General features: G+C 42.9%; 1 protein-coding gene across 1 annotated transcript in view; it reads left to right on the top strand.

Moving 5' to 3' along the window:
- The first annotated feature begins 264 nt into the window (after positions 1 to 264).
- LOC126411449 (facilitated trehalose transporter Tret1-2 homolog) overlaps positions 265 to 22,456 on the top strand; it is a 349,452-nt gene continuing 327,260 nt past the window's right edge. Inside the window, exon 1 of the mRNA XM_050081364.1 lies at positions 265 to 507. Coding sequence (XP_049937321.1) covers positions 430 to 507 — 78 coding nt within the window. The 5' untranslated portion in view covers positions 265 to 429. The remainder of the gene's footprint in view (positions 508 to 22,456) is intronic.

The following is a 22,456-nucleotide window of genomic DNA, read 5'->3' as shown; positions in this document are numbered from 1 at the left end:
GACAAGGTATGTCCGCCTGTGTTATCGCGTTGCTGGGAATAGCGCGGCTGTGCGTGGGTTCGATCTGACTTCCAAATTCCTTACGCGTCGGTGGAGTGCACCGGGAAACGCGGAGGAACGGGCGGTCCGCCCACGAGGAGTGATTCACGGTTCGGGGTGTCGGTGGCCGGTGCGCCTGGTGCAGTTGCAGTCCGCGGCCCGCCGTATATATAGCGGTGGTGGAGGGGGCCGACGCTCCGCCACGCCGCCGTAGTGTGCCGCAGGCTCGGTCGCCAGTCGCACGCCGGCCCCTGCTAGGAGTCGCACCGCCGCGCATCGCCACGCTCACGACTGACTACTGTGCGCTCGACCTCCGAGAGACGCGCAGCCACGGTGACCGGACCGGGATGCCCAGCGCCCGCCACTGAGCCAGCCGCACACGGACTCGGGATGACGCCGCCGCACGTCGCACGCCAGCCGCCGCTCCCGTCAGCGGCGCCACCGCGTCTGCCTCTGCCGTTGCCTCAGGTCAGTGGCGGCTGCAGCGCCTGGCCGTGCAGTTTCGGATCTTGCGCTCATTTGCAACAAGTCACCGATAGTTGTGGCAAGCCACTCAGACGGGAGTCGGTCGCCGGCTGTCGAAGCCTATGCGGTGCATTTGCCACCACACAGTCTTCGTAGAAATGAGATCCTAGCGCTTTTAACACCCCTGCCTTTATTTTGGCTGTTAAAATCTGGAATAATCCGGCAGCATAACCTTTGACCCCTGTTGCCGTGACCTAATGTCATAGAGTATCGATTTTGTCACGGTAACGAGATCTGACTGCTTAATAACATTATATTCAGGAAATACAGATCTTGCGATGATCAAGTTCACTATGAGTTTTAGTTTTGTTAAGTAATGTAATTTCGTGTAACACAATGGGAGACACACTACCCTCGTCTTACCCACATACTCGCGTCTAATCTAAACACAGGTTCAGTACACCAAAATAACGTCACACGTTATTGTACAAGAGGACTTAAAAAGAAGTTAATTGCAAATTGGTATCGCGGGCAAAGGAGCTATTATTGTCACTGCACTTCACTTAAAAATGTTCAAATGTGTGTGAAATCTTATGGGACTTAACTGCTAAGGTCATCAGTCCCTAAGCTTACACACTACTTAACCTAAATTATCCGAAGGACAAACACACACACCCACGCCCGAGGGAGGACTCGAACCTCCGCCGGGACCAGCCGCACTGTCCATGACTGAACCCCCCAGACCGCTCGGCTAATCCCGCGCGACACACTACACTTAAAAGTGAGACAGATACGTGACACTACGTTTCTACATCGTCACTAAGTATCTATAAACTTGCTACCGATCCTTCTGCTCCTCGACGGTAGGAATGCGCTCCTTGGTCACGGAGGCCTTCGAGAGCAGCTTTGTGAACGTCCTCATTGTCTGAAAACCCGTGACTGCGAATAGTTCCTCGATTGCGTGAATATTGTTGTCTGTCGTCCATGTTGTGGACCTTCCTTCCCGATAACCATCACCCACGTTGAAATTACAATTAAATCAATACCATTAGCTCCTGACAGGCGTTAAAATACATCAACGGGGACGGTTAAAAATGTGTGCCCCGACCGGGAATCGAACCCGAGATCGCCTGCTTTCATGGCAGACGCTCTACCCCCCCTTTTTTTTTTTTGTTCGGTATTGTCCGTTGCGTTTGGTCTGGGCGGACGTCACAAGACATCCGCCCAAGTTGATCGTTGATTCCTTTACTCAGTTATTTTATTACAGCAGGCGAGCAGCCCTCTGACCGAGCACGCTGAGCTACCGTGCCGGCTACCCATCTGAGCCACCGAGGGCACAGAGGATAGTGCGACTGCAGGGATTTATCGCCGGCACGCACCCCGTGAGACCCACATTCCCAACTTATAGTCCACACACTACATTCGTAGTGTCCCTGCCATTATACTCATTACTCGCGGCAGACAATCCACCGAGTCCCGTAAGAGTTCAGGCAATTCGTGTGCATCCGCGCTGAAGAATGTCATGTCCGAAAGAGCAGATGCCATCTTCATATCACCCACGTTTGTGCCCCTCGTTTGAATTGTTGACTCCTTTCCATGACACTGCATTCGGCCCTTATGGTGCCAGAGTTCTGCGGTAAATCTGTATGTCAATACGGACGTTTTTCGCACAACAATCGCACGGTCACGCGTACATCAGCTTTGGTCCCGTGTACTTCAGCTTTGGAGTACGTTTTCAGTTACCGCGTCACTTCGCTCCACACTGCGATGCACCTGTTATCCACATCGCGGCAGAACTGTGCCTGCAGGGAAGTTAAAACACGTACTATCTTCTGACGAAGCACCTGTCTTGTTGCGCAGTGGCTATAGCGTGGGATGACGTGCGTGATTTACTTTTAGAAATCTCATCGTAGTACTGTGCACACGTGTTCTACATTGCAATCCATTGGTCGGCGCGGCTGAAACTAGACTCTACAAATTTATATTAACGTCTTGGTAAAAGCAAATACTTTTGTCACTAATTGGTATAATTATAAGAGGGTCGGCCCACAGTGATGGGGATACACTCAGCCGCTGCTTCTTTCCGCTAAGCCGTCACAACAACGACTCGCTGCTGTGAGCGACAACAGTATCAATAATCTGACGATCTCTGCTCTTGAAAATCAGTCCTTCACCTACTCGCAATCTGTGTGAGACAGTTATGACTAAGGGATGGTGGATTCCTCACATGGCTCACCCTCTAATCGGCTGCGATCAGACTCAGACTCGTACGGATCTGCCGAGGTGACGTGAAGTCCGTTTGTCAAACACTCCTCTTCTAGTGCAATGATTTACATGTCTGGTAACATCGTTCCTGCAACACTGAAAATCCACTCTAGACATTGTTCATCTCTTAGGATATGGAGAACAAAGGCTACTGCTTTTTTCACTCCTCTTCCTTCTTTCTTCGTTACGCCAAGTTAAAGAGCTCGCTTGAACTTGTTAGCTTGGTCTGATAGCTTCTTTTTCTTCTTCTCTGTCATGATTTCCCTATTTTGTCTCTTCCGTTCCTCTATCCAATGTTCCCCAGTGTATTTTTTTAGCTTGCTCTACGGATGTGTGATTCGCAACTAGGATTCTAAACGCTTAGCGTTTTCTGATGGTATTTTCCGTGGTATTTATTTCTCGTAAGTCCGCGTAACTTTTTCTAACCAAGTGATTTTTACCTTTTTTGAATTTATTATATTAAGTACTCTTTTTGTTATCTAGTGTCGTCTATTATGGAGAAGTGACCATAGGACTTAAAGCGTCTTCTACGTATTGCAACAGTGGACTTGTCTGTTGCTGTGTGTAAGTCTGTAGCTTCTTTTTTTTCTAATCCGTATGCCACTTACGTTAGTGGGACAGCCAATTTTTCTTAGAATTTTTCGCTCTGCCTTTGCAGCTTCAGAAATTTTTGAATGCTCTCCTAGAGGTCTAGTTTCTGAAGCATATAATACAAGAGGGAAGACAACCGCCTCCCACAATGCCGAAGTTTCGCATTATGGAATATCACTCATTTATTGTAGTGATGCCATCTTATTCTGTACACTTTCTGGAGTTTGGTGTTCCACTCAACTGTGTTTATCGCTTTTCCTCATTTGCAAACGATTTCAACAACAGCTTCATCTTCAGGTGCTTAAGCGCTATTATCGACGTGACGTACAACTGCAAGTACATCCTCTTAATGTATTCTAGCATCCTCTAGCGCAGCAATTATGAGACAGTCTTATTTGTACGACTTAGTCTTATAGTGGGTTATGCTTGGGTCCATAAACAGGTTATAGTTGCGGTGGTATATCACTTCGATAACGGCTCTTAAATGCCTGAAGATGAAGCCGTAGTTACTTCGAAGTCGTTTGCAAAGAAATTACAATATTAGAACAGCTGAGTGGAAAAGCACTCCTTTGTTCTCCATAAGAGGATATTTCGCAGCTGATGTCTCCAGTTTCCAGCTCTACGGGAGCAACAACAGTGTTGACGTTTGAAACCTAAAGTCTTGGGTAATTCCGGTCCGTTATGGCCCAGACGTCTTGCAGCGTTAATGTCGGCCAACTCGCTACTCGCTGCCATGTTCGCTACTACACACCTGTCTGTGATAAAGAGCTCAGGTAACGTGCCAACATTCGCGCCGTACGTGGCGTCTCGCGCAACATTCGGGCGTCATACACGGCATGTAGTCAAATGGAACAACCCCTCCCATGCCTCTTGGCCGTTCAGTTTGTGTACTTTTCAAAGAGAAACCAACTGAACTAACAATGCTTAGAGTATAAGACTGGTAGTAGAGATATGAAATTCGGAGGAAACATTTTCTCAAAGTCGGCCCTTAACAGGGTAAATTGAGTACAAAATATGCATCAAAACTGTTCCAGAGCTTGCGCCGAGGAGAACTAATCGACTAATTGAGTGGCTTGTGGCACATAAGATAAAAATAATTTACGCAGCAACGGGCGTAAAAAACGGGTGGTAATGGAACGGGAAAAGCTCAGACAGGAGGATGGACACAAACAGCATCAACAAATGGCTACGTGAAATTCCTTCAGGTTAGCACTTACGCTTCGTAGACACTGCTTTCCTGGCTGACTGTCCACGTCACACTATCCACTATTACTCTAGCGGTCAATTCCCATCAAACAGCGACGGCGTCGACAGGTTCTCCCTTAATTTTCGTTGCGGAACATTGGCATTATGCATGGCGTAAGTCCCGTGGCACGGCAAATCCACATTTAATTGCAATGCACCTTGGGCAGTTTTGCATCCGCAGTTATCTGCGATAATGTTGGTTATATGCAAGAAACAACAGCAGTGTAAATGCTAGCGACAACTATTATTATACGTCCCTTTGACGTCAATTGTGTGTTATATGAGGTACATCTCTCCTGGCCTTGGCCATCGTGCGGGTTTTAAATTTTCACTGATGAACTGCAGCTTAGCCACGATGTCTGAGAGACAAATCAAGTTGACAGTTCCCTATTAAGTCATTCATTCTTCAGTTTTGGTAATTGCATTTCTGATTTCCGATCGCTACTGATGCGAAGCTAAGGGCAAAATACAAATCAGGCTTTCTCGGTAAAGTGGGCAGATTTCGCAGTCACTGAAAAATATTCTACCGATGTGAGCTTAAAAATTTAAATATATAACTGAAACATAAAAAATTACACAAAGTTATTCAGGAAGATGTTGTAAATTCAGAGTATAAGCTTGTCAGCAAATTCTGTAATATACAGCATATCCGTGTTTTTCATGCTTCACTTTGGGTTTCATTTTTAGTGAACGCGGACGACTGAACATCTACCTGTAACTTTTCGCAGGTTACTTTACTGGCTTCACTTTACGAAACCATTGTAGTTTCGCAGTAATATGTTATAAATCATGTCACGTCTGCTGGTTGGTACACAGCAAGTCGTGACCACATGTGCAGTACTCATGTATCTCTCTCATGTTCGTTCCTATTTGATCACGGATAAGTTTCAATCGACTTCATTTATTTTATTTGCTTATTTGTTTCACAAGGAGACGAGAAAAAGCAACAGTCTGAAAGAAATCTGAATAACGCCTAATGCAAAACGCTACATGCATGTGAACTGCTTTACGTCTACAGTTACAAACTTTAATGTAATTTTCAATCCGCAGCTATACGGCTAACAATGCTAAAGACGTTTTGGCGAATCAATTGTAACAAACACTAGATCTGACTAAACAGAAACAGCTAAATGCTAGACGTAGATGATTTTGTACCAATGGCGCCGTTAAACGTTGTAAATGTGAACTAGCCAGACATGCAAAGATATTGTTTCACTTCTATTTATTATTTCACGCTTATGTTTCATCAGGTGTAAGAATCGAGAGGAAAAGAAAAATTAAATCCGTCTGAATGTTTCGTAGATGCTTCTAACAAATGCTCTACAGCTTTTGGGGATACAGCAAACAATTATCAGGTTGTTATCCATCTTTGAAAGTAAATATTGAAGGACTATTCCACTATAGCAAATATGGATAACGATTATCGAAGTTGAGTGTGAAATCCTTACACAAACACTCACCTCATCATTTTACACAAGAAATAAGATTCTGAAATGTCATGGCTATCAAGAAGGAAGGAAGGTTAGGAGGGTACAGAGTCTCGTCAGTCTCAAGGTCATTACAGACGAACAGAAACTCAACTGAAGGAAGCGGCCATGGCCTATTTAATGAATCGATTCAGCATTCGCCTGAGCATAGTTTTAGACGTTGGAAACAGACCAGACACCGATCTGAAACAAGTCCAGTGTCTCATTTGTTTCATCACTTCGGTCGGTCGGAAACCTGGGATCTGTTGGACATATTCCACGAATTGACGTTGCAAACTTCAAGAATGGATTATGTAGTACGTAAATCTTCGGCCAGAAAATTGTTGGGGGGAACATTAGATTATGCATCTACACAATTATATTTCTTATTCACATCAAAGTTATTTATTCCTCTTTGTTACTGTATATGTCGATGTAAGTAGTTCACATTTAGGAAACCATTACTGGAGACCTAGACTGTTTCAGTCTGTTGTAGAAGCAAATTTCCATTACTATCACCGTTTGATGTAACTTTTTCTTTCGTTCGTCACCATTCGTGAAATGTGTTACACATATCGGCCAATTGGGCCGATTTAGCCCTCACTGTCTTAGTATCTGCTACCATTTTGTCGTTTCACAAACCTACGCATTACCCACCTTTGAAAATCTTTGTTTTACATATTATAATCTTCGTTATTCGTAAAGCTTTATTTATTCTTGCTTCAGGATCAAGTTAGCTTATCTTGATGTTTTATCAATTCTTTTTTCTGGTAAAGGTTCTCTTATGTTTCTTTCCTCGCCTGGTCTTTCTGGTGGCTGCCTCTTCATTTTATGTCCACTAATATTTGTATCCACTAAACACTTAAAATGCTTCTTTTGTCCGACTACAGGCAAAGCTCCCGCAATTTCTTTATAATATTTGATACAAGCTGTGTTCTTATGTTGAAGAAAGTCTGTATTCACCTTCTCTAATCTACTTTTGGTGTCTGCCTTTTTGTCATCTGCATAATAGGCAGAATTCTCGAAATGTTAAGTTCTGACAAATAATGCACTATATGTATGAAGTCACGTTAATACATATTTCACAGTTACTGCAGCTTACTAACAGCACGTTCACTCACGTCATCTACGTAGTGTTCACATGATGTTGCATGACCTCCACTGCTTGAAAAACGACCGAGGCGGCGCGGTGATAAGTAACGGTTCAAAACCCTCTCCGGCCATCCACATTTAGGTTTTCTGTAGTTTCCTTAAACTTGATAACAAAATGTCGGGATAGCTGAAAAGGACACGGACTTTATGCTTACTCATCCTCTGCCAAGCCGGACTTGTTTACCGTCTGTAACATCTTCATGGTCTCCCGCTCTTAACTAGATACAGCTGCAGCATCAGATGCTTTTAACAGAGGCAGTAATCAGGCAATGTAACACAGATACTTCAACTATTACAATACTGCGTATCTGTATTAATAAGGCACCTGCTTCTCTTTCGAAAACTGAACCACCGGGTCTACGTCAGCTTTGAAAATGGTTCAAATGGCTCTGAGCACTATGGGACTCAACTGCTGAGGTCATTAGTCCCCTAGAACTTAGAACTAGTTAAACCTAACTAACCTAAGGACATCACAAACATCCATGCCCGAGGCAGGATTCGAACCTGCGACCGAAGCGGTCTTGCGGTTCCAGATTGCAGCGTCAGCTTTGATTTCTAGTTAAACAGCAGAACTCTTTGTATGTCCTTCAGCATTTAACCTTGAGGTACTGCCTTCACAGGAGTTATACGGCTACATTCTGCAATAAATTACTTACATAACATGTAATTATGCAGTTTTTACTAAATAAATTAACTAAAAAGATGGATGAAATACGAAACATGGAAAACCTTTGAAACAAAGTAGATAATGAGGCTTCTGAACTTAAAGAATTTCGTTTGCTGTGCATGAAACACGACAACTTTCCGACAAGATAGAGAATCAACCTTGGTATTAATAGTGTGAAGGTAGGAATGGCATGTAAACCTACTATATAAGGGGGAATAGCGACTTGCATAATTTTTCTCATCACTTTCATTTCTTGTTGGAAATGTCTTTCACTACTAGAAATCTCTCTGACCACTTGCTTAACGGCGTGATAGTATTGTCAAGTACCTCAGTTTCTCAGCAATAATCGGCGAGCTTACTGCTACATGGGAAGTGTTATACGTATAACTAGTAAATATTGTGCAACTGTGACAACCTCTAACTAACACAAAATGATCAGATGCAATTATGAAGATTTATGAAATTATTATAGGCAGATCTCGTATTTAGGTTTAAACGTTTAATATAGGGTGAAGTAACTGGAAGGACTGTATCTCAATCCTTAAGAAGCAGTGGCAAGAAATTTGACTTGTTCGTGGGGAAGAATCGTCACTGACGTTAATCAGTTTAAAATCAAAACTAGCGGAACAGGATTTGAGAGCGCATCCTAAAGGTTCCGCTTTACCGTTTGTCTTCGGCACAGAGAGGCAGCGCAAGGGAACAAATAGATTTCTTTCTTAGTGGTCCACAGGTTACCAATGTTGTTTCGAGAACGCTGTAGAAGTTTCACTTGGAAGACCTTACACATCCTCCATAAAGTTCCGATCTCTCTCTCTCTCTCTACGTGATTTCCATATTTTTGGAGCCTTGAAAAAAGACATTCGTGGCCATTGGTTTCCTTCGGAGGAAGAGGTGCACGCCTCGATATAATCACGGTGCCGCAGGCAACTCCAAAGATTTTGTCGTGAAGGTACTGACCGTCTTGTCTCACAGAGGGATAAATGTATTAACATTTATGGCGACTATTTTTGAAATAATAAACATTTTGCTTACATTTTTTCCACGTGTGTCGTTTTCGTTTGACTGCCCCTTATACAATAAAATAAAAATGTATTGAGGAGAAATGTGGGATAGAAAAACAAGAAAATGGTAGATCTTTTGGGTGACAAAAAGGAGACGGTGGATTGAGTCGCAGAAACTCATGGCACTTGGTTGATTGTAGAGATATCCGTTTATCGCGGTGTTCTTTAAACATGAGGAACGATGCAGATTGAAGACATTAGAATTATTCGATTCGTTGAAAACAAGATTTCACTATTGAGAGATGTTTTTAAAATTCAGCGGTGTCAAGAAACAAGGTCGACTGAAAGTGTAAGAAATATTTTGACACTTTAAATGCAAGATTTGACTATTAAAAGTAATTTTAAAAATTCGACAGTATGGACGATTAATACTTCCCCGAGAGATCAGTATCCTGTAGAGAGTACTGGGTTACAGACAACATTGCAGCAAATATTTCGTTCAAAATACGTACTCCATGTTTTACGGCTTTGCCAGTTCAGAGTTAAATCAACCAGTAGGGTGCTCGTATTTTACGACGTATCGAATGGAAGTTAATGTGAAAATTTAAACTATATTGAAATATCATTCTGTTTTCGCCTTCTCAAAAAAATTAACAATTTGTATGATATGCTTCTTAATGTTTGTGGACCATTTTTGTTCACATTCAATCGAAGCTCTTTCTCTGTGCAGATTGTGGTTCTCTTCAGCCGATTGCTCGCTGATGCTCCACTCTTTCACATTTTTGAGACCGAGACTCAAAGATCCAAGGACTCAGAAAGGTCCAGCAGCCTATTTTATTTTTACTTTTCCAATATTGGAAGTCTTCGTGATAGGGGAGACTGTGATAACTGACGTGAGAGAGGCGGTTTGTTGATAGATGAACTCATCGGTGGTATCTGATTTTTTGAGCTTGCTGTAACATTTGAGGCCAGTGATTAATGTTGTATTGCTCTTTGAAAATTTTACGATGCTATAACATTACGCTGATACTTTCTGACGATGAACAAAAATGGTTCAAATGGCTCTGAGCACCACGGGACTTAACTTCTGAGGTCATCAGTCGCCTAGAACTTAAAACTACTTAAACCTAACTAACCTAAAGATATCACACACATTATCCGGCCGCGGTGGTCTCGCGGTTCTAGGCGCGCAGTCCGGAACCGTGTGACTGCTACAGTCGCAGGTTCGAATCCTGCCTCGGGCATGGATGTGTGTGATGTCCTTAGGTTAGTTAGGTTTAAGTAGTTCTAAGATCTACGGGACTGATGACCACAGCAGTTGAGTCCCATAGTGCTCAGAGCCATTTGAACCATTTTTGAACCATATCACACACACCCATGCCCTTGGCAGGATTCGAACCTGCGACCGTAGCGGTCGCGTGGTTCCAGACTGTAGCGCCTCGAACCGCTCTGCCACCCAGGCCGGCTGACGATGAGCAGTTTGTGGAATTATTCAGTAATCCACAAGAAGACATTCACGAAAAATAATTGTACCACTCAGTCGTGGCAGGACAAGAAGGAAACAAGATGTTTACGTAGCACGTCATCAGGCTGCGTCTCGCCGACTTCTATGCAAGGTGGGTATTACGAGAACTCGACAAACTTAGATAGCTTTTCGACCCAACAGGCATCTAAAGGTCCCGCAGTTAAGTGAGACCAGAATGTTGCGTCTGTAACAATAAATCAGTTACTAGCCAGTGTCGATTCGGGACTGACGACTGGGACACAGGATATCGCACTGGTTACAATTTGTGGTATCATAACAAGAATGCAGTGCTATCGATGAAAGTAATTTACGTGCTAGCAAATGACACAGGATAAATTGAGGCACACTTAAAGGGGTGAAGCTAATGATGATCAGGACTGTGTGACAGTAGTAGTTGGGAATATCTATTATCGAATATATGGATCTGTTCGAACCCAGCAAGGGAAGAGAGATATAATCATTTTCAGTATCATGCCTCTTGAAAGTCGAAATAGCCTCACAGCCCACGTGCTAGAAACTGTTGGTACAAATACAATGGCAGCAGTTGTCAAGAAAGAGGATACGACCACTCGAATGAATACCGGTGACTGTTATCTTAGTAATCCCTTAATGCCTGCTACACAAAGCAGCAACATATTCAGTGGTACAGTATTTATCCTGCTCAGCAGGCGGTTTTTGTTGTTCCGCGATCTTCTGATCTATCAGGAATAACAAGGACTGAAGTTATCACGCCAGTAGAGGAAAACTGCTGCCAAAGGATACTAATGACATTCCCGCTTTTATGTGTTGAGAAGGCCAGAACATTATGGCCACCTACCTAACAGCCGCTACGTCCACCTTTGTCACAGATAACAGCGGCGACGTGTCGTGGCATGGAAGCAATGAAGCCTTGATACGTCACTGGAGGGAGCTGTCAAGACATCTGCACACTCAAGTCACCTAATTCCCGTAAATTCCGGGGAGGGGGACAATGAGCTCTGACGCCACGTTCGATCACATTCGGGATTTGTTCGATTGGGTTCAGATCTGGCGATTTGTCAGGCCATCAGATCAATTGGAACTCGCCATTGTGTTCCTTGACCCTTCCACCATACTACTGGCCCTGTGGCACGGCGTATTACCTTGTTGAAAAATGCAACTGCCGTCGAGAAACATGATCGTCATTAAGAGATGTATGTGGTCTGCAACCAATCTGCTATACTCCTTGGGCTTTGCACGAGCTACACTGGACCCATGAATGCCCAAGTGAATGTTGATTGGGTTGGGTTGTTTGGGGGAAGAGACCAAACTGCGAGGTCATCCGTCTCATAGGATTAGGGAAGGACGGGGAAGGAAGTCGGCCGTGCCCTTCTAAAGGAAGCATCCCGGCATTTGCCTGGAGCGATTTAGGGAAATCACGGAAAACTGAAATCAGGATGGCCGGACGCGGAATTGAACCGTCGTCCTCCCGAATGCGAGTCCAGTGTGCTAACCACTGCGCCCACTCGCTCGGTAGTGAATGTTCCCCAGAGCATAATGGAGCTGCCGCTGGATTGTCTTCGTCCGGCAATACAGGTGGCAAGGAGATCTTCCCCTGGAACACCACGGATTCGTGCCCTACCATCAGCATGATGAGAAGGTATCGGGATTCATCAGACCATGCAATGTTTTTGCCATTGTGCCATCGTCCAGTGCCGATCGTCACGTGCCTGTTTCAATCGTAGCTTCCGATGTCGTGGTGTTAACATTGGCACATCAATCGTTCGTTGGCTGCAGAGGCCCATCGTTAGGAGTGTTCGGTACACTGGTGTTCCCAGCATTAAAGTCTGACGCTAATTCCGCCACAGTTCACCTCCTGTACTGTTTTATGTCCTGTTTTACCAGTCTTCCCAGCATACGACGTCGACATCTGTAATGTGGGGTGACCTCCCAACTCCATGACATGGTTACATCTCAATTTCACCACGTGTTGAAGACAACCACAGCTTTCCTCGAACACCTGACAAGTCATGAAGCTTCAGAAATGTCGTGCCGAGCCTGCGAGGCATCATAATCCGCCCTCGCTCAAACTCAGATAGATTGCACGCCTTCCCCATTCTACACACGGACAGCACGCTCACAAGCAGCGTGCGTGTGTCTGACTAGCAGTCGCTCCTCGCCAGGTGACGCTGCTGTCGCCTGGACGGGTCTGTGTCGATAGCAGGGTGGTAGTCATAATGTTCTGACTGATCAGTGTATACAACCATTGGTGAAGATCATTTCCAGTGTACAGACTGAACTGCCTAAAATGTATTTGCTTGCCTTGTTATCGAGAGATATACTTTCTACTAAAAAGTTGTAAGAGTAGCGCTTTAAAAAAAAAGAAAAGATAATCGTTCTGTATGTTCGGAAGAATTTCCCACGCACAAAGGCATCGGGTGCTTCCGATTGACCACGCATGCAACCATAACACTGTGACGATGCACGAACCGCAGCTGATCAGCAGAGGATGATTATTCGGCGACGATGGGTACGAGTATTATCCAAGTCTACGCTGGATGCCTTGGCACACAGTATGGGGAGTCGTCTACTGCCATGCAAAGGCAGCATAATAGCCCCTATGGACATTCTGCAAAAGGACACATGACGTGATAAGCGGCACAGGCAGACCATATCCGGTCTACCGCTGTACTGTGTATCTATTTCACGCTGTCACTTGTCATGTTCTTTCATCAGTCTCCAATATCCTTTACCTGACGGATATGAGTCTAAAAATGGTTCATATGGCTCTAAGCATTATGGGACTTAACATCTGAGGTCATCAGTCCCCTAGACTTGGAACTACTTAAACCTAACTAACCTAAGGACATCACACACATCCATGCCCGAGGCAAGATTCGGACCTGCGACCGCAGCAGTAGCGCGGTTCCGCATTGAAGCGCCTAGAACCGCTCGGCCACAGCGGCCGGCCGGATATGAGTCTAGTTTCTCCGTTTCCTGCATTGAATTTGACACAAATTAGCAGACAAACTTTTCGTGGTGTTCCCAAATATTGGACATTGCTTTGAGTAACGAAACCTTAATGTGAAACCCTTACGGAATATTTTTATAGCGATACTCTTTGCTGTTGATTAGTGTTTTGACAGATGTGATGCACTCTATTAGCCTGTTCAAACACATCGCAACATCGTAGCTGTTCTCGACATCAAGAAAATCTTTCTTAGATTTCTTCATCAGCAAGGTGTTTACTATTCTACAGTTTCATTTCAGCCAACCTAACAAACTAAATGTACCATCTATATTCTAACGAAATCTAAACTCACAAGTGATATCAAACAGCTGATTCCTCTCAGGGTAATGTTAACTCACGGTAGGTCGACAACATTACTGTCAATTCCACAAAAAAAGGAAAAATAAATCACTGTCCTAGTTATTAAAAACAAGGCCCAAGATCAGATGCAACACTATACAGGGTGTCCCAGAAATGATGTGACAAACTTCGAGGGATTGTAGAGGGTGTATTGAGCAAGAAATCAAGGATAGGAACCTATATCGGGAAACGTCATCCTACGACGCTACAGAGCGTCGAAGTCATAGGCGCTGACGTATGCCCTGCGCCACCCCTTCGGCAGTAAATATGACTTTGTACGCTGGCGGACCGTAGGAGAAACGTCTCACACTATTGTTTGTTATTGTGTGATTGTGACTTATTGTGACGATTGCCAGAGGAGAAGATGCAGCTAGCTGCTGCGTATGCGATGCTCAGGTTTCCATCTGTAGTTTATTTTTCTCGTGTATACCGAAGAACATCGGAGATTTTAGAGGTTCCAGGAGGAAAATAAACAGCGGATGGAAACCCGTGTCTGAAACAGTTATCAACCGAGGCAACAGAGCATCGCATTCTTAGGAGACAAGGCCTGTCTACGCAACATTTTATCCACTGGCAATCATGGCAATCAGTCGCGATCACTGAATACACCCTCTACAGCCTCTCGAAGTTTGTCGCAACATTTATGGGACACCCTGTATATCATTTGGGAAATCGTTTCGGAATTCACGAGAGACGAGTTTTATGGAAACTGCAGAAGCTCTGAAATGGATGTGGTACGTATCGTAACTGCTACTCTACTGGTTTCTGTGAAATTAGAGGTAATATCTATCAGCTAGTATGACTGTTTTACATATAAACTATTATGATCGTTGGTTATAGTAGATCCCAAAACAGTCTTATAACTGCAGAGGAAAGCCACACTTTTTATACTGCAATGCACTTTCACTTCTTTCACCTCTTGAAGCAACAGACTTTTTTACGACACTTTCCTCCTACGCTGGATATATGTTCATCGAGAAATGTTTTTGCCTGAAGTGTCGTTGGTATGCTACTCACTGTCGCTCGTGAACAGAATACTTGAGTAGCTGTGCATTCTGCAGCAGCTGGTGTGCAACGTTTATCCTGAAGTCGGTGTAGCAGTTTTTTGTGTTTCCACTGGGCTTGTGACGCATAGCAAAAAGATGAAAGCTGTATTCTTTATCATCATTTATCTCGCGTAGTATGACTGGAAAGAGAGCTGTCGTCTGGTCTTGCAGGTCTACGCAGGCCATCTGCGTTTTCACTTTGTTCACGGAGATAAGCTAGCATGTGACACTCATGACTACTGCTTCGCTTTAGAATACTTTTAAGAGCCACCTGTTACCTAGAAAGTCAATTCGATGCATTCATTTAGCGGAGCGCACATTTGCGAGCATAGCTCGTGTTACGGTTTAGAACCCGTAGCGACAACAGCTCGTCGTGTGAGGCGGTCGGGTTAAATGTGGCATTCCAGCTACTCCACAATTCCGTAATTGATTGCAGGCACGAACAATGACTAATAGACTTAACGGGAACATGACCTTGGCGAATGTAAACTGAGATAACATTGTGGCGTGGTTTCCAAACAACTCATACTTGTTTGCTTACCGTTTACGATTCCAAACCCGTCAATACAGGCGACCAATGACTGATTGACGGTCGTTTTCACGTTCCAGTGCAAATTTATGACCCACTCGGAGTCTTTTGAAATGAGCGCAGTACACGTTGTAAAACTTTTACAGGGTCCTTCGTGGTCTTTGTTAGCAACCATTGATGGCAGGAAACACACAGAAGTGTACGTTACGAGCAGTCCCTGCTTATACATTTCTACGATTTGAACTGCAAAGTCGCTGCGAAGCTATGAGAGTTACGTAGACGTCTTGTTCTGAGGAGCTAATGTAAAAGGATATTAACGATCACAGCCCAGTTAAGACTTTATGTTTTTACTAGGAAATACACCCACTGATGTACATTGCATCAAGGGCAAAAATTTCATGTGCTCAGTACGTCTTATTATTATTATTGTTAACTCTTCTTCTTCATCTTGTCCTTCACTTCGTGAGTTACATTTTACGATTGGTTCGTCTTCAGAAAGTATTTACTTATCTTAATCAGTCTTCATACGTTTCTAACTGACAGTTTATAAGCTACTGTTTATCGGGAAGTCGTAAGTCGTCCATCGTTTGAACGTGTTGATACCAGGTGTTGCGGTATTTGCATCTTCTATATTCACCTGATCCTACTCCAGTCACCTGCTTCACTGCTCCGTTTCTAATGCAGTCTGTTCTAGAACACGCTCTTGTTCTGCTCAGCACCATCATTTCAGCTATTATGTAAAGTCCTGGAAGAGACATGGTCTCATAAAACGTTTCTCATGTTTCTTGTCTTATTTTTCAACGTGTTGTGGAAGCTGCCGACCATAGTTCCAATTCCAGCACGTTTTACCTCTACAATTCTATAACGCTGTAGACCAATTGAACACACGAATAGATGGAGTATGACGGATACTGATTACCAATCATTTTTTCCACACTGTCTGTTACTTATATTAATTATGAAGGAAATGAGCCTTTTACCAAGAAAATATAATGGCAGCTTCTGCAAAATAGTTCAGAAAACTAAGAGCAAAATTATTATAATTTTCTACACCTTGCACCGTCTACCGTAAATGTTTTGAACTGTATTAAGCCAGTTGATATCACATTTCTTTGGGAAAACATCTGCAATTGACACATTCGCTTTTCCTTCTACTCCACGTCGGAGAACTCTCCTTAACTGTGTCAGCTGAATGCCGTAGCAGCTCATTTCAGCACAAGGACTATGTCTGTAATGATCTTGCTGCGATAGGTGACTGAATACCAACAAAAAGAAGCGTGATTCGTAAAAGCCCTCTGTAGTGGCAAGCTTACTGAAGAAGCTTCGTACCTCAAGAAAAATCTTGTTGTAAGTTAGCATTTTACGCAAATTCCTCCTACCCGGATTCGTCTGTGGTGGGTAATACTTTCCAGCTCCTTATTGCGGCGATGGGGTCATCCCTATATACGAAAGGAGGCATTTGCTTCAACCCATTGTCTTAAACAGCCGACGTCAGGTTTCAAGCCCGTTAGTACGTTGCCGGCTGTGATACGGGCCGAGCAGCTATTGCTTCTTCTTAATGTTTCTTCTTCTCTGTCAATAGACGATATGACATGTTATACACTATTCGAAAGCTGCTGAATGATCTACTTCGTGGTATATATCACATTCGATTTCAATGGCATTTCGTGAGTTATAAGCAATCTTTTTCAGATTTTATTACGTTTATCTGCTCCTCCTCTCCTCCGCACAGTCCAGAAATTGTGCACTGTGCAAAGCAAGAAAGAAGAAAAGTGATACACGATGTGAGTGTGAGAAATTTCTAGTGGCTTTGCACGTGCCGTATTTTTTCGGGTATATCACACCAACAAAAACTTCTAAAGCAGTATTATCTTCACCCTTCGTCACTTCGATAAATAGTTATAAAGAATAAATAGTTATAAAGAATTCCTCTCAAAAAAAAAATGTTTACATACTTTTGAGAAATGTGTGAAAGACAAAATATGCTGATTTTCGTAAGTTTAAATAGTAAATATACGGTCGCCTATGGGGAAAAATATTAATAAGTCAATGAGTTAATAACGTGATACCCTAGCAGCAGGTGGAAACAATGTGGGGATAGTGTAAAATCCCGTTGGTGGGAAAGGAAATCATCTAGCAAGTTACGACGTATGTTTCGGATCAGGATTTCTTATACCTGCTGAAGTTTTTGGGTCAATACCTATAGTCAACTCTACCTTCGGAGAGCGAATGAGACTCTGCTGATGACGGAACCGCTAAAGCTTGCACACCGCGCGTCTCCTGCTATCGCTACTCGTACGGCGATTCTCCAAAAGTGCGGCCACCCGCTAGCCCGCTGTTCAGCACACCACTCCCAGAGAACAGCTCGTTCAGCTACCCAGACACGAGTCACAACCAGCACATCTTTGCATCTGGTAATGCTGCCCAGCTACTCTCCCGTCCGGCACACGGTTTTAATGTGGTAGGAAGTTTGAAGACAGCGCGCACTCTACTGCAGAATGAAAGATACGATCCGAGAACTGCAGTCGAGGAACTGCGTAAGAGGACCTGTGACGGTTGTAATTAATTGGAAACATTTGTAGCATTTCTGAATTATGATAAAGTGCTGGTGGCAGTTCGAGTGCACAGTGCTGAGAAATGGAAGTAGCAACTTTACACGAAGCTGAATCTGTGTGTACAGGGTTAGGCATTTAAAACTGTCTTCGGGAATATATGGAAAGCTACAAATCGGATTAACAAAACGCTGTGATAAAACTTGTTCGTCTCGAAAGGGGACTTCAAATGACGCCAATTTCGATTCCCCCCACCCCCCTTCCTCACTCACAGGAGGCGGGAGATGTAAACTTTGAAGTCTTAAATAGGAATCCTCTTTTTTAACGCTGATTCGGATTCTCGGGGAAAAATACGTAACTTTTGTATTTAACCTTTTTTTTCGTTGCGTGAGAGAAAAAATGGTTCAAATGGCTCTGAGCACTATGGGACTCAACTGCTGAGGTCATTAGTCCCCTAGAACGTAGAACTAGTTAAACCAAACTAACCTAAGGACATCACAAACATCCATGCCCGAGGCAGGATTCGAACCGGCGACCGTAGCGGTCTTGCGGTTCCAGACTGCAGCGCCTTTAACCGCACGGCCACTTCGGCCGGCGTTGCGTGAGAGAATGCGCTACAGTAGACAAATATCAAAACGGATTAAAAACCTTTGGAAAATGATAGTAGGTCTAAGAATACACGTCAGATTACGATACTTCGTCCGTATTCTTTGTGTAATTTTTTAACAGTTTTTAATTCATTGATACACAAATCTATGAATTGTTCCAACTGCTTTCCATTACAGCGACATCTGTGAAAGACATTACACCAGTAACGTGGACACAGTAAAGTATTATATTCAGGAGAGCGAAGTTTTATGGTGTGAAAACTTGTTATCATTAAAGATTTTAGAATAACTGTCCTTTTAACCTCCTGGGATCCTAATCTAGTGTGTATTTCTTGAGGTATTATCATTTTTCACCGGTTTTTTACTCGGTACAACGAAAAACCAGTCCAAAGTTGCAGATTTTACTCTTTTTATTCACTCGACGAGTTTTGCCTACTTTACGATGATTTGAAAATGGGTCCCGGCCCGAAACCAGTCATCGAGTGAATAAAAAGAGTAAAATTTGCAACTTTGGACGGTTTTTTTGTTGTACCAATTTGCAGAAGTTGCAGAACCACAGGTGCTCCAGCAGGCTGGAAGTTCGGTTTTTAACCTGTTTTGAGTTTTGTCTTTTGCAATGCCATTTATCCCGCAACGAAAAAAAAATGTTAAATACGAAAGGCATTTATAAAATAATGGAGGTTCACCTTTAAGATTTCAAAGTTGACGCTCCTCATGCCTCCAGCGTGTGGGGCAGGGGGACTGAATTGATGTCATTGGATGTACCCCCTCGAGACGAACAACATTTACTACAACCTTCTTTTTAAAGCGATTTGTAATTTCCAGATATTTCCTAAGTAGTTTCAAATGCCTCATCCTGTATGTGGAATTTTGTGTAATGCCTAGGCAAACTACAGAACACCAAAAATCATTGGGCAGTGATTGAAATGCATGTTGTTTAATGCTTTGCCTACGCATTTGATAGAATACCAGTTACTTTTAAGGCAATGTATGAGAAAAAGGTAGTTTACGTATTCCGACAGCTACAAGTCCAGTTGTACACAAGGTAACAGTTCACAGCGAGAAATAAATTTGTCCTTAAGTCCAACGATGTGACGACTGACAAAGAAGTACCGGTATCTCTCAGATCAGCTGCAACGCAGCAATCTATGAAATGCAAGTACGAAAATAAATGCCAGAACCTCAGGTGTTGGTGTGTAAAGTTGTCTGCAGTTCATAATGTTACTGCAGCTCTGCTTGCTGCAATAAATAAAGTATAAAAGAAGTACATCTTCGACGTACATAAAAATTGAGTTTAGATTCAGGTATTGTTTATTAACGTTTCTAATAATTTTTTAAAACTGTTTTTTTTAAATTTTTATTACTTATTAGCAACTACTAAAACTCATCTACTTCAGGAAAAGCCAATTTTCAGACAAACACGTGATAATGTTGATGTTTCGATTTAACCTTCATTAAATACATAAATTTCTAGGTTTAACATGTTATTTCATTGTAATTTATACTTTTCTTATGTCTATTTAGTATTTTATAAAGTACGAAAACGTTTAATAGATTTCCTAAGAAAAGTGTTAAAATAAAATCAAACACGTTGCCAAAAAGTTCTAGGCATTATATATTTTGCCTAGGCTCTCTATACAATACCTTGATCAGACACTTTGCTACTAAAATACACACCATTAACAGATAGCAGACTTGATGACTTAGTGCCGCTAGTATAGTTAATGTAGAAAGCGTACTGTGTATACTAAACAAAAGCAGGGGCATAGATGATTTTTTATATTGGGGGGGGGGGGGGGGAGGGAATGTTCAGCTTTATTCAAGCAGATGATGTTCATTCAAATCCGTATTCAAAAATGTAATGTAAGCAGCTGACCTGTCAAGCTGTTTCAACGTTTAAATTTGGAACACAGCTTGCATCTACTGAAAAATCTGATACAAATGAATGAAAATGAGAAGCACTGCGTCGCATACTGATATTGACATAAATTGCTCCGTAAATAGCCCGTATTTAGCGTATATACACTGTATGTTGCACAAAAGTCTACTTCAAATGCTTTCTTTCTCAGCATAGTTGGTTCGGAAAGAAAGCACATTACGAAAAATGTCACGCGTCTGAATAAATGGGCAAGTCATTAGTCTGCCTTAGAAGTGGTTTAGGACTAAATACCATACAATAAACATAGTACGAAGTACTGATGACATACATACCAAGTATATTATTCTACAAATGAATGAATAAATAAATAATGAGTTAAAATAATTAAAAGTAAAACAAAGGTCCCAACAAACAATAAGCACCTTCAATGAGATTTTCACTCTGCAGCGGAGTTTGCGCTGACAAACTTCCTGGCAGATTAAAACTGTATGCCGGACCGTGACTCTAACTCGGGACATTTTCCTTGTCCCGAGTTTGAGTCTCAGTCCGGCACATAGTTTTAATCTGCCGGGAAGTTTCAATAAGCATCTTACCTATAATGACTAGAGCCCAGATTTGAAAGACAATTCATATTCTTTTCCTGGATTTCAGGGTGAATTTTACAGCAATTTATGCACGAATCCAGGTTCTGTAGTGTAGACAAATGTATTTTTATTGTGCATGTGAAGTCATATTTACACCTTTTTTAGTAACAGGTCCTATTTCGGCAAACTTGTGTCAAAAATGTATGTATTTGTAGTATCTTTAATGACACAAGAATAAAAACATGAAAATGTTCACATGTTTCAGGTGATATTGTCAAAAATAAACGCAACAGTTACTACAAGTAAACAAGCAGCGTAACACGCTACTCGGTTCGCTGAAGACATTGTTGCGCGGGTTCGACAAAACGCTCTCCAATCCAACTAAGACGAACACTCTTGTAATAAACACCACACATGTGTTCACATTATTCAGTTAAAACACGAACTCATCTTGGATCAACATACCGAAAGTGAGATAAACGGCATAATTTTGTTGCAGAATAATGCCGGCGCACATGTGCCAAGGTCTTTTCGACTACCGTGCAGAAGTTTCGCTGTGAAGCCCTTACACGTCCTCCATACAGTCCCGACTTTTCCCTACGCTATTTACAAATTTTTTATCTCTGAAAAAAGACACTGGTGGCCGTCGATGTGCTTCGGACAAAGAGGTGCACGCCTGCGTACAACCGTAAACATTTTTCCATGCAAGGGTTGGGGTTGTTTGGGGGAAGAGACCAAACTGCGAGGTCATCGGTCACATCGGATTAGGCAAGGACAGGGAAGGAAGTCGGCCGTGCCCTTTCAAAGGAACCATCCCGGCATTTGCCTGGAGCGATTTAGGGAAATCACGGAAAACTTAAATCAGGATGACCGGACGCGGGACTGAACCGTCGTTTCCCGAATGCGAGTCCAGTGTGCTAACCACTGCGCCACCTCGCTCGGTTTCCCATGAAAGCACTGACCGTCTTTTCTCGCAGTGGGTTAAATGTATATTATCAGCTGTGACGGTTACTTTTGAAATAATAAAGAGTTTGTTTACTTTTTTCCCCTCTGTCTTAATTTGACTGCCTTGATTCATGACTATTCTGTAGTTCACACTTAAGTACCTGTGACAGAGAGTTGATCTAACTACCTTCAGACCATTTCTCTATTGTTCCTCTCTCGAACAGCGAGAGGAAAAAATGAACCCTTAATTTTTCCGTACGAACTCTGACTTCTCTGATTTTGTTATGATGATCATTTCTTCCTACGCAGGTTGGTGTCAATAAAATATCTGATCGCAACTTCGTGAAAATATCTCACGCAGTGGAAACTGCCTTTGTTTCAATGATCGCCACCCTGACTTGCTTATCATATCTGAGGCGCACGTTCCCCTATTTCGCGGTAATACAAAACCAGCTGCCCTTCTTTAGACTTTTTCGGTTTTTTTCGTCTGTCCTGTCTGGTAAGGATGCTACACCGCATGGCAATACATTATCGGGGGACAGACAAATAAATTACACACGGAAGAAAAA

The sequence above is a fragment of the Schistocerca serialis genome, chromosome 1, assembly GCF_023864345.2.
Source record: "Schistocerca serialis cubense isolate TAMUIC-IGC-003099 chromosome 1, iqSchSeri2.2, whole genome shotgun sequence".
Lineage (NCBI taxonomy): Eukaryota > Metazoa > Arthropoda > Insecta > Orthoptera > Acrididae > Schistocerca > Schistocerca serialis.
This window is presented reverse-complemented; position numbering and strand designations above follow the sequence as displayed.